The following is a 13173-nucleotide window of genomic DNA, read 5'->3' as shown; positions in this document are numbered from 1 at the left end:
ATATATGTTACACATCATCACTTTATCTACTAATACATTCTCTTTTGCTATATATATATATATATATATATATATATATGTTAAAATATATAAATATATATAAATGCAATATAAAAACCACTACTGTCTAACTGAGAAATACTAAGTAGATTTTAATTGAAATTGAATTCTGGATACAAAATATAATATATTTTGTAATATATTAATTTATGAACTGTTGTGATCAACTAATACTTTTTATATAATGATAAATATTAGTTTTATTTTCTAAACGTTTGTGACTAATAATTATTAGAATACATTTTTAAAAAATGTTTCCTTACTGATGCTTTACAGTTACATAGATATGTTGCAGAAAGCAGCGTTATGGCTATGATCAAGGCTTAAAAAGCATTGTGTTATATATTTATATCATACTATCAGGTATTTTATAAAACATATTGGTACATCTGGGAATGCAGTACAGGTAGTTCCCTGGTTACATATGAGATAGGACTGTAGGTTTGTTCCTAAATTGAATTTGTATGTAAGTCAGAACAGGTACATTATTATATTAAATGCAATTAGGACAGATGTTTGTCTCAACATATTATTAGGCAGCATGGTGTCAGTTACTGTATAAAATCCTCACTGTGAGTTAATCACAAACAAAGCAAAAAAAAAAAAAATCTTTATGGAACCTAGACATTCTATAACTTCTGGAGCAAGCTGTGCTTTGATATGTAAAAAGAAACAACTTCAGATTTTGTCTTGGTCATTAAAGAGTTACAAGATGTTACAGAAAGAGCTCAGTCCTTAAGATCATTCACAACCTCAGCTGTGTTTAGCAAAACATTTCTTCTGCAAGTCATGCAAACCCCCCAACCCGCCCCCATCAAGCCTCTGTCCTGCACAGGAAGGAGCAGGGAAGCCCGGTTCATATCTAGAAGGCATCCCTATGACAGATGTCCTTAACCCGGGGACTACTTGTATATGAAAAATGAATGGATTGAATTTTGTTTAGATATGTATTTATATGTGATACTATAGTGCTGGAATTCTGATTTATTACTGGTAGATGAACACTTTGGTTATGTATGCATTTGGAGGATTTGATTTAATCATGCATCTCTTATTTATAACATTAAATGATTTATTTTTAAATAATATTCCTATTTTTATTTGGGACTTGTACATTTTGATGTTATGAAATTATTTTACCATTATGTACTTACTCTGGCAATATATTTCATTCAATTATGTTTTTCATATTTAATTTTGTTTACTTATAAGGAGTTTTTAATTTCCCTGAAGTGTTGTTTGTATTTATTTAATACATTTAGTTTTCTAAAGGATTAAATATAATAATTGTTAGAGTTTTTTTTTTTACAAAAATGCTCATTTTATCCTTTTTTTGAATCTCTGTGATGATAATTTCTTGCAGAATTTTGTAGCCACTTCATTTCTACATACTGTACTTCAGCAGTAGCTGCATATACCCTTTCCAGTCACTTTATTAGGTACACCAGTTCAACTGCTTGTTAACGCACATATCTAGTCAGTCAATTATTTGGCAGCAATTTAATGCATTTAGAAATGTACATATTTAGACATTGTTAAGATGACTGGCTAAACGGCAAACTGAACATTTGAATAGGGAAGAAAGGTGTATTTTTAGAAAGTACTGATCTGCTGGCATTTTCATTCACACCCATCTCTGGATCTTACAGAGAATCATCAAAAAAGGGAAACTATCCATGAAAATGTCTTGTTGATGGAGCTAATAGAAAGGCAATAGTAACTCAAAAAAACACTCATTACCACTGAGGTATACAGAAGAACATCTCTGAACTAAAATAATGCCAAACTTTGAAGCGTATAGACTACAAAAACAGGAGACCACATTGTATGCCACTCCTGTTAGCTAAGAACAAGCACCCGAGGCTTACCAAAACTAGATTGGAAAAGGGAAGATTGGAAAAACATTGCCAGGTCTGATAAGTCTCAATTTCTGCTGCAACATTTGGATGGTAGGATTAGGCATGAACTGAATGAAAACATGGATCTATCTTGCCTTGCATCAAAGGTCTCGGTCTGTTGGTCTATTGATCTGAAGGAGATTTTCTTGGCACACTGTGGGTCCCTGAGTACCAAATGAGTATCATTTGAATACCGCAGCCTACCTTAGTATTGTTGCCAACCACGTCCAAACTTTATAATGGCAGTGTTCTCATCTTCTGATGGCTACTTTCAGCAGGATAACACACCAAGTCACAAATACAAAGTGTATAATGGTATGATGTCAATATAATCCAAAATTCATGTGGGATGTTTGCTGAGTCCTATTAAATCTAGGCCATGCAGAATTACAGAAGTTCTAAAGGCAAAATGTAGTCCAACTCGGTACTAGCAAGGTGTACTTAGTAAAGTGGTCGGTGAGTGTAATTTCTCCAAACAGGTTTGCTGATCTGACAGTGTTTTACCATGGTAATGTCATAATCTTGAAGAACATCAACTTAAAGTGCTCGAGGAAGGGTTCCAACACTGGAGCACAACTGGCCTTCTTGTTAGGTAGTATTTTAATGAAAGCTGCATTCTATTTTTATAAGAGAATGACTTTGGAAATACATTACCTATAACATGACTGATGTGACATTTACCTGAAGGAAACTTCAGTTAAAGGAAACTGCAGGTAAAAAGGGTCTGCTTTAGGCCTCATCCTTGCCATAGCATTCAAGACATCTGCACTATCTGCATTTGTTAGAAATTTTTTAGAATATATTAACATATACAATGTGCTTGACCTTGGAGGGACTAAAATTCCTGTGCTGCAAATCACAGTAATCTCTATAGAGATAAAGGATACAAAAAAGGATGGACTTTTTATGGTTGGAATTCTAACACATTTATAGGGATATGGCGGGTATAAGGAATAATAGTTTGGCTAGAAATATTCCAGCAAAAATCAGGTTATTCTTAAACAAATTCATTTAGAGAAAGAGTTGATAGTTCAGTAACTCAAGCACAATAAAGACTTTTTGGGAAGATTTTAGTATGTAAGAAGTGCGAATTAGTAATGAACAGTGATGTATATTTGTTTTTTCACTTACATAGCAAAACCTTTGTAATGCATAGAACTTTAAACTATGTATTGCTATTCATTCTGCAGAATGACTGCCACCTATTTCATAAATATAAAATATTACCTCTGCCCCACTTCCAACATACCACCCAGGCATACAGGCTGTAACCCCATGGTTTAAGAATCAACAATCATGAAGGCTTTTGCTAAGATATAACTCATGTTATGTTATGTTATGACCTTCTGCACTGAACTGGTCCTTGAAGAAGAAAGTCCAACCCACTCCCACCAAAGGGTTTTCAAAATAATAGTTTGGTGCAGATGAAGCTCTCACTCTTCCAGGCCACTTTTGAACCTGAACATTTGGTGTGGGTCATACTAACCTGGGAGTATTGGTTCTGACTGTTATTTTCATATGAATGTTTACTACAACTATATGTACCAGAGAGAATTTTTGTCTTTCATACAATACATACATTAGGTATGATGTTAAAATTAGTAATTTTTAAGCATAATGTTATGCAATATATATTAATAAACCATTCTTCCAACCTAACCATTTTTCGGAGCTCAACTAATAACCAACCCCATACCTTAGCTTAAGTTCTAAACCTTACCTGATACCATAGCTTATGGAGACCCTGATACCTATTTTTTGTAGCTAAAATACCTTTTCTGAATAGCTTTCATTCCTTTTTGCATTTTAAAATAATCCTGTGGAGTCCAACAAACCTTCCACATGCATGTACATTGTAAAAATGAGTGCTCTTGTTGTCTGAAATCAACTCTAGATAGGGTGGGTTTCCATTAAAAGACAAGAGAGAAGGTGGATCAAGGAAGAAGACCTCTGAGGTTCCAAAAACTATTTGATGTATGTTTTTTTTGATCTCTACCTATTATTATTATTATATCTTTTAAATACTTTAAGTATAATCAGGTAGGTCAATGGCAGGGACATTGTATGCACATCCCCATAATGCATGCACCCTGTTTTTTAACCCAGGAAAAGTAGAAACGTCTGAATTCCATCAGCACAAGGATTGTGAGACTAAACATTCACACAGATTGATGCAACTTTGTTCTATAGCGAAGTAAATAAGGGCCAGTAAAGAAGAAAGAATATCAGTTCTCTGCATACTATTACACACATAGACATATGCCATATTAAAAAACGAAAAACTTTGGAATATAGTGCAGAATATGAAAAACTGACCAACCATACCAAGGTTGCCATCTTCTGGTCAGAATGACCTAGGAATATAAAATTCCTGTTTGTGCTATGTTTCCAAGATATTTTCAACAATGTGCCTAAAATAAACTCTGGTGGAGAAAACCTAGGAGGAGCAAAAAGCTAGGATGGGACATAAAATAAAAAGGTTTTTGTTCAAATATCCAAGGAGTGGTCTAACAATTGCCAAGCAACCCACACAACTGCTAAGGGATCTGGAGGTGGAAGAGGGCTCCATTAGGGGAAAAGTTTAGTCAATGTAAACATATAAAATCAGTGAAGATAACACAAATCCAGAACGGTACTATTAGGGATTGCAGAGATTGCTTCAACTGACTGTCACATTTCCCATCAAGAAGTGTTAACTTAGAAGTACAGAAAATGTCATTATTGTTGTTGCTTGTCACACATCTTCTTCATATGTACGACTATATTATGATAGTCATTATTATTTCTACTACAACTTTTTAAATGGTATTTTACTTTACTGGCTACTGTAACTCCGCTTTCTGTATTTGTTTTCTGTGGCAGGAATGAGTGGTCTTAGTGGTTAGCTGGAAAATGAATGCATTGATGCCCTCCTTTCCCTGACAACTTCTGTCCACTTCTGGTCCTCAGAAATGTACTGCCTGTACTGACAAAGCCCCATTACCTGTTTTTAATTGGACATTATGTTACAAACAGGAGGGTGGTCACCAGGAGGGCTCCACCAAACTTTTTCTATGGGGCCTCCTAATCTGTAGCTGACAAGTGTTAATGGTTTTTGTAGAGAAAAGGGAGTAGCTGGTGGTCCATTTTTTTACAAGCAGTACATTCTATGTACACAATTACATGCATTTTAAATAATTTAGACCTTGTGACAGCCTGTTGCTACTCCTGGCATTGATCAGCTCTAACTTCAGGTCTAATCAGTCTTCTTAATTTCAATAAAGTTCAATCATTTAATCAATCATTAATTTCATTAATCCACAAGTGCATGTGATTTGACAAATTCAATATTAAAACAATACACACATATAATAACATCTCCTATCAATATTCTAGAATTCCTAACAAAAATCCAAACTTGTGGTAACTTTCCTTGAAGTATTTTTCTAAAAGTGGAGAATCTCATGAACACAGATAATGTTACCTTGAGGAGATATGCAAAGATATTTTGGGTTCTTCAAATTGTGTTTGAGTGTTCTATAGAGAATGATTTTTTAGGATGCCCACTACTGGATAGTAGCAAGCAAAAACTGCTACCAGTTGCATACTATCTGAGGGATTGTGAATAGATGAAGGTCATAATTATTATTAAACAGGATTTATATAGCGCCAACATATTACGCAGTGCTGTACATTAAATAGGGATTGCAAATGACAGACTAATACAGACAGTGATACAGGAGTTACAGATCAATTAATAACTGGTCCCAGTGTTATGACTTTTTTTCTGATGTTCTCTGCACTTTCTATTGGGTTCACTACACTGCACCTTCAGAATACCTTTGCACCTGACCAAACTGTTTATATAATAGGATGGACCAGCATAAAAGAACTGAGAAAAATAACTGAATAAATATTATGAACTCCCTTCAGTTATCCAAGAATGTTAAAACAAATTTCCTTTATTTTTGGACATTAATGGTATACAAAGTAAACACAGTTACAAGTTATTGATTTGCTTTAGACAAATTGGCTTCATTGATTATAATAAGTAAAGTTTTTGTTTAAAACAGCTGACGTTCCAGTTATTGCTTACAACATAACTGCAAGTTAGAGTTATTTTTAGGCTTTCAATAAGTATATTTAAAAGAGTACCTTTATGGTGTAGCCATATTAATGCCAATCTCAAAATGTGAGAGAAGAAGAATATTTCGGTATATGGGCAAAAAGCATTTGGCCAAATAGCTCCTCTGTTTGTTGTGGTGCTGTCACACAGGGCCTAGAGTTTGGACAGTGAATTTATGTAAGTTCTTTGTCTGTTATTTTGTTCTGAATTTATTATGGTATTTTAGTAGTGTATAGAATCATGCGTTTTGTCATTTGTAGTTCCTACCTCTGATACTCCTGAGGAAGCAGACTTGTTTCTGCAAAGTGCTTGGAGAATGTGAATTAATGTGTTTTTATGGACGATCTCATCTATATGTGATGTAATCTTGAACCAAAAATGTGTTGGTTCATTTCACTTATAATTGGATATGGGCCCCCAATGATATTCACACTATTTAAGAGGCATTTGTTTATAGCATCGCATCAGTTTGTATGTTTAATATGGAAGTTTTTTTAATATGGTTTTATGATATTGTGATTATTAAAGTATTGTAATTTTAATTAAATGATGTTGAATGCCAATTGAAAGTTCTGTATACCAAAATATAGTCACAAGATTTGGAACCAGTAGTTAACTACCCAAAGCCCTAAATGTCATTAAAATACCATTCAGAAACCTTTTTGCAAAGCATTTAAAGGCAATGCAATGTGGCTTTCTCAGTATCTCGGGCTGGTCTTATGTTAAGCCACTTCCATAGATTAAAATGTGAACAAAGTACATTTAGCCTAGAAAAATCTTAATTCAAAGCTTCAGTTGGTCACCAGTATGCATGCATATTTATTAAATGTTTTGCTTTCTTATGACAGTTTTCATTCACTCGGTAATTGAATGGTTTATCTAATGCCAAATGCTTTACTAAACAGTTTGAAGCTCTGGTTTGCTCCCTGGGGACAAAGCTTTTCTTTGTTCTTTATCCAGTCAACAAAAGAAGTGTGAGGAGTATGAAAAGGGGGTCGCGTTGTCTTTTGCTACAAGTGCTACAAATAAACCAAGGAGATCGGGGACTTCTTTCCACAGGACTCAAGAACAAAGTAATGGAAAGTGACCCTTAACACATTTAATGAATCTGATTTTCATTTCTTTTGTGCCAGTAGAAAAAAGAAAAGAAAATCCCTAGCTAATTGTCAGCTTTACTATTCAGAAGCGGTTTACTTTTATTTTATTATTTAATATTGCAGCTAAAAATAGGTCTTCTATATGCCTAATGACAGCCTATTTGTAATATTAGGTAGGGAGTGTACATGCTTGGGTGGGCTCAGGCAGCACCCCTGTGAACTGGATGTGTCTTCTAAAATCATTGTGTTTATTATTAAGCTTAGAAACTCTAGAAACCAATTGCTGAATTTTTTTAGCTGTTGCTGAAAAATTGGTAGTGTATAATTTACAGTTCTGGATTCTTTTAAACATCCAACAGTTTTAGGGAAATGTGCCAGAAAGTGCATAAGAGTTATTTGGTAACATTTAGCAGCAGACCAAATGTAAGTGACCAATTTTCACGTTCTTGACTAAACATAACGTCATGGGATATGTTTGTAAATATTGAACAAGTATGTTGTATTGTATGAAGATGACTATAAGGCATTTCCCATAGTTCTGTGGTGAACCCCATGCCCAACATTTTGAAAGGCAGTATATAGTACACATGTACTGGGTTTTGGAACTGACAACTGTGGGATTAGTGATTACTAAACCCATAATTTGTTGAGTGCAACAAAAAAAAGGCAGTGGATTTTCTAGTTTGTACTAGGTCTTAATTATTTTAATCTCCTGCAGAATATCCTCCATAGATTGTTTTACCAGTATTTTATCACATAAATTACAGGGAAAGCAGTAGGATTAGGTAGGGTCAGTCATAGAGACCTTTCATAACTAGAAGAATAATAATCACTGTTTCTCTCTTTATGCCAGTGAACTGCTGCATTGGGCGACACTCTACATGTAGTATCTAACAGCCAAAAAGAGAATGAATACCAACGCAATGCTGTCTGCCCTCAAATCTGCAAATGGTGGTTCTTGCTTGAACTGTATTGATTACTGGTAAACTGCCCTTATGGTTGCGTATGTAGTATGGACTTATGAAAAGTGGTTGACCTGAATTAAAGTTATGTGAATTTCTGTGCTTGAAAGCGGACACAAAGCTTGTTCATTTGGTTATCTCACCCCTCCAATGAGGGCTTGTGGACAGACACTTACTATATGTGAAATGGTATAGGCATATATCCTAAATGAAAACCTATACTGGGAGGACATGTTAGCTGTCATTGCTGACTTTTTCCTGAAAACAATACCTGCCTGGTTATAGAGCTGATCAAGTAGCTTTGATTCATTCTGAGGCACTGACCTGGAAAAAAGAATATATTTAAGGAGAGCCTTAGACTTAGCCTTTTAATTTGCCCACTTCTGCCAGGTCATTGTCTGAAAAAGTACTGAAGCCAGAGACAGGCTTAGTCTTGGTCTTTAACTATTATTTAAATAGTTTTATTAAACATTTGTCGTTAAATTTAAATATACATTATTAAATGCTGATAGTTTACTATGGCACTATGCTGGGGGTCACTGGAGTGCCCTTCTTTGTGATTTGCATCTAACTACATAGGTTTTAAGCTTTAAAAGTAAGTATTATTATTACTAATAAATAAATAAATAAATAAACAAACATTTATAAAGTGCCAATGTAGTAATTTGCAGTGCTGTACATAAAATAGGTACAAATGATGGACAGATACAAACAGCGACACAAGAGGAGGAGAGCACCATATAACTAATTTAGATTTTATTTATGAAAATGATGAAATATGACAAAAACTATTTTACTTGCCTCCTAATAATCAGGTAAGGGTAATACATTTTTATTTGTTAGAATTGGAAACTGTGTTTGGGATTTCTCCTAAAGAGAACAAATAACTATCTTGTTCACCTACGCCATCTAGTGTTTAAGTATGAAAAGACAGTCTATTGGTAAGAAAGTTTCATGCTTGGGATTTGCTTGTACTGTACTGAAGTAGATCCCCAGACTGATTAATCATTCATGCCATATTCTCCATAGATAACGGAAAGAATAAAAAACTTTTAGAATAAAAAATAATAAACTTTAGAAGTTTAAAATAGATTTTAGGTATTTTTTCCAAATTCTCAAGAGTAATTTCTGAAAGAATCCATGGGTAAACATGGGCAAGCAAAGTTTCTGGCAGTGTATAATGGTGAACAGTGAAAGGGCATTATTTTATTTAACAATAACTCACACACTCCCTTAAAATATAAATAAAATACAACAAAAACAACTATACAAAGGATAAATACTTATATATTATTTATATTGTTATAAAACTATTAAGAACGCACAGGGCCCCAGGCAGAATTGCAAATGAGAGATAATCTGTTACAAATCAGGTGGTAACTGGGATTACATATTTTAAAGAAGACCTATTATGTTCTGGAAAATACAATTTCTTACTCTACTATATTTAGTATATCCCTTTAATATGTTGTGTACAAAGTAAGTGACATACAGGATGGAAAACTGAGTAAGTGCTATACAGGGTGATGTGTATGGACTAAAATGTCTAGAATAAATTGGCCTAATTTTGGGTTTGAGTGTCAGTTCCTTGGCTTGGTAGCTGTTCTGCTACTCAGGAAATGTTTATAATTGGGCTGACCTGAGAACAAAGACTGCAGTCCTCCACTAGTATACATACAGCCCTGCTGCTCTCTGTAATTATGGATATTTGCAGGAAAGCAGCAGGAACATAGAAAAGGCAAGCTTATGTTAGTCTCTTTCTTATTTTTGGGGACCCAAAGTGCAGAAGAAAAAAAGGACACCCAGGGCCCCTGTGTAATCACTGGTGGTGGTCCCCCCTTAGGTTTGCAGATCCTAGAGAGGTGCCTAGTTTGCCTTGGTGGTAATCCAGCTCTGGATCTCTGCCCTTTTTCTTTTTAAATAGATAAGCAGAACCATTTGTACAATGGACGTCATGACACATGACCCTATTTTATTGCTGCAATTTTTGTTAATTTATTGGTTATCTGCTAACATTTATCGTCCTATGCTCCAGCCCCCCAACCAACTTTCTAACTTTGTGTCCATATTTCACACAAGGCTCCTGCACAACTCCCCCTGCTGAATCCTTGCTTGTGTGGCTTCATGAAGGGTCTAAGGCAGGGGTGCCCACACTTTCTTGGCTTGCGAGCTACTTTTAAAATGACCAAGTCAAAATGATCAACAAACAATAAAAATTTTGACTTAATGGCCCTGATTTACTAAAGCTCTCCAAGGCTGGAGAGAATACACTTTCTTCAGTGAAGCTGGGTGATGCAGAAAACCTGGAATGGATTTCTTAACATAATTTGCTATTTGCTATCAAATGTTTTGAATCCTGGACCAGATCCATTCCATGTTTTCTGGATCACCCAGCTTCACTGATCAAAGTGTATTCTCTCCAGCCTTGGAGAGCTTTATCAAATCAGGGCCAATAACTCTTGTGCATAGTAGAGTTTATTTTGAAAGACAGGGCTCCGCGATCTACTTGCTTTGCCTTTGGGATCTACCGGTAGATCGCGATCCACCTGTTGGGCACCCCTGGTCTAGGGAAAAGCAACAGGGACCAATTACCAAAGATAGTGGCAGAGTACATGTACATATTAAGGATATATGCAAGATGTTCCCATATTGCAGAGAATGCCTTTTTGTATTGTATGATATGTGCATGTCGTCCATTTTACTGAAGATGTTGTTGATCACCTTTGCTATTTGCTGAAGTGATAGCAAATGGGTCACTGGGTCTGATTTACTAAAGCTCTCCAGGACTGGAGAAGATAGATTGTCATAGGTGAACCTGGGTGATTGAGCAAACATGGAATCATTTTCCTCTAATCTTTTGCTATTTTTTTACAAATATTTTCAACCCTGGACCAGATCCATTCTAAGTTTGCTGGATCGCCCAGGTTCACCCTCAACAGTCTATCTTCTACAGCCTTGGAGATATTTGATGAATGCGGCCCATTGTGTGTTTACATTAGAGGACTGATAGCTTTATTGGTAGCAAGTGTTGTGAACTTGTGACATTTCTCTACAATGATAATAGATTCAGAGGTGAATGAGGGGGGTTTGTTTTATTGTGCTTATACTGATGCAGAACGTATAAAAACTGTTCACGGTCCAGGCCATATCGTGCCGTCTGCCAGGATATCCAGATGAGAACACTAGCTGAAGACAATAACTCATAAACAACCTTTATGACTACAAATTTACTATCCTTATAGCAGTTTTTTTAATGATAATCTATAAAGATGACTTATTTATACCTTGTAGCAAAATAAAGTTTATCATTTTAGAGTGTAAAACAAATAAAAAGTCCTCAGGTATCCTTCTATATGTTTAGTTGATTTTTATTTTATTATTGGGCTCAAATGTATATTTTGGGCCAAGAATCTCAGATTTTCAGGTATGCCTTTGACCACACATTTGTGTATTTATTCCTATTTTTATGTAAACCTGTGTAGGACTGGCACTCTATTTTAACATTCATACATATACAACTAATATAACTTTTTAAGAGCTGCTAAATTGTACTTATTATAAGTGTTACAAGACTTAATGGCACTAGATTTCTAAAACAACTTTTGGTCCATGTTTCCGCCTGCAGTACACACAGTAATATGTCTGTACATGAAGATGGCAGCTGGTAAGGCAAATGAAAGGTGTTTGACCTCCATTACACCCACTACCTTTAACTTTGTATAACTGCCCTTTCTGGTAAAAAAATATCACTTACATGGCAGAGTTGAAGGTCATGCAATTAGCAGGGAAGTTAGTTTTCTGCTCATCTATATTCATAAATTAGCAGATTACTTGAAAAGGTCACAAATGCCTCTGAAAGTTTAAAGAATCTATTTACTTCTATTTTTTTTTCCGTTGTCTGCTCTTTAAAACAAAAATATTTAATACTTTATATATAACTGAATAAATCACATATGATAATTAGGCTGACTAATAATGACTATGAATATTTATTTGTATACTTGGTTTTTTGGTTATATTTTTTTAACACTATAAATTCCTATTAATAGAACATTAGTGTTTGCTTACCACTGGTTGGTTGAATCATTGTCCTTTTATGTTTTACAGATCCAAAGGGCACACGTTTCTCAATCCAGTTATTTGTTTACTCTCAATATTGAAGAATATGGAAAATGGTTACACTGTCAGTTTTTGTTTTAGCCACATAATCTATGGGAAACTGAAAAGTATTTTGTTATCTCATCATCAAAGTCAATAAAGAAATGAGAATCCACCATATGTGTTATCTTTTCATCAACTAGTCTAAAATATTAGTTTTGGGAGGCTTTTACTTTTTACTGCAAAGGGGAAGCTTGTACAACAACTATATTTCATTGAAATAGACTTTTCTTGGCAAAAAATGGAAAGTTAACTGACCGACACTCAAATAGATTATAGGGCAGATTGGTTGATATTTATTTAAATACAGGCCACCTACATTTGATGTGGACAGATTACGATTAGAAGGTGAAGATCAGTATGTTTTCCCCTTACCTTGCATGGGGTATCCAATGATAAGATAAGTATGGTTTAGCCATGCCTTGGATCGGTCAGTTGATTTGGAGTAATCCAGTACATGCCATAAGCAAACGTCTTCCATGCACATCATGGAAACTGTGTGGATAGCCAGGCACAGGGTAAAAACCCGGGAGTGGCAAATGGTACTGCGGGTAACCAGATTTGCATATTGCTGCAGTGTAAATCTTCAAACAACATCCATGTGGTCAAAAGTGACTTGGTTTAGGAACAATCTGTAGAAGTCGCAGCCACATGCAAAAAATAGCTGCCAATCTTTTATATTCGTTTGAATAAAAGACGTTGGGACCATAGTTAGGCTTGCAGCAGAAGGCCTTATCTCATTGCAGGTTTGAAATAGCCCTCACTGTTACAACAATACTAGATGTTCCTGGGCAATTTCTAGAACACTGTCTTTAGTAGGATCTTTCCACTTATGTGACAAATACTACAATGTACTGTGTAAATTCTAGGCAGCATTAGTTCACATGGTCTGT

At 35.0% G+C, this 13173-nt stretch overlaps 1 protein-coding gene across 1 annotated transcript in view; it reads left to right on the top strand.

Moving 5' to 3' along the window:
* Window positions 1–12395, top strand: part of MKLN1 (muskelin 1) — a 130163-nt gene extending 117768 nt beyond the window's left edge. Inside the window, exon 18 of the mRNA XM_072401852.1 lies at window positions 12230–12395. Coding sequence (XP_072257953.1) covers window positions 12230–12282 — 53 coding nt within the window. The 3' untranslated portion in view covers window positions 12283–12395. The remainder of the gene's footprint in view (window positions 1–12229) is intronic.
* Window positions 12396–13173: the final 778 nt, after the last annotated feature.

Source organism: Pyxicephalus adspersus, chromosome 2, assembly GCF_032062135.1.
Source record: "Pyxicephalus adspersus chromosome 2, UCB_Pads_2.0, whole genome shotgun sequence".
Taxonomy (NCBI): Eukaryota; Metazoa; Chordata; class Amphibia; order Anura; family Pyxicephalidae; genus Pyxicephalus; species Pyxicephalus adspersus.
Note: the sequence above shows the minus strand (reverse complement) of the source record. Positions and strands in the feature narration are given on the sequence as shown.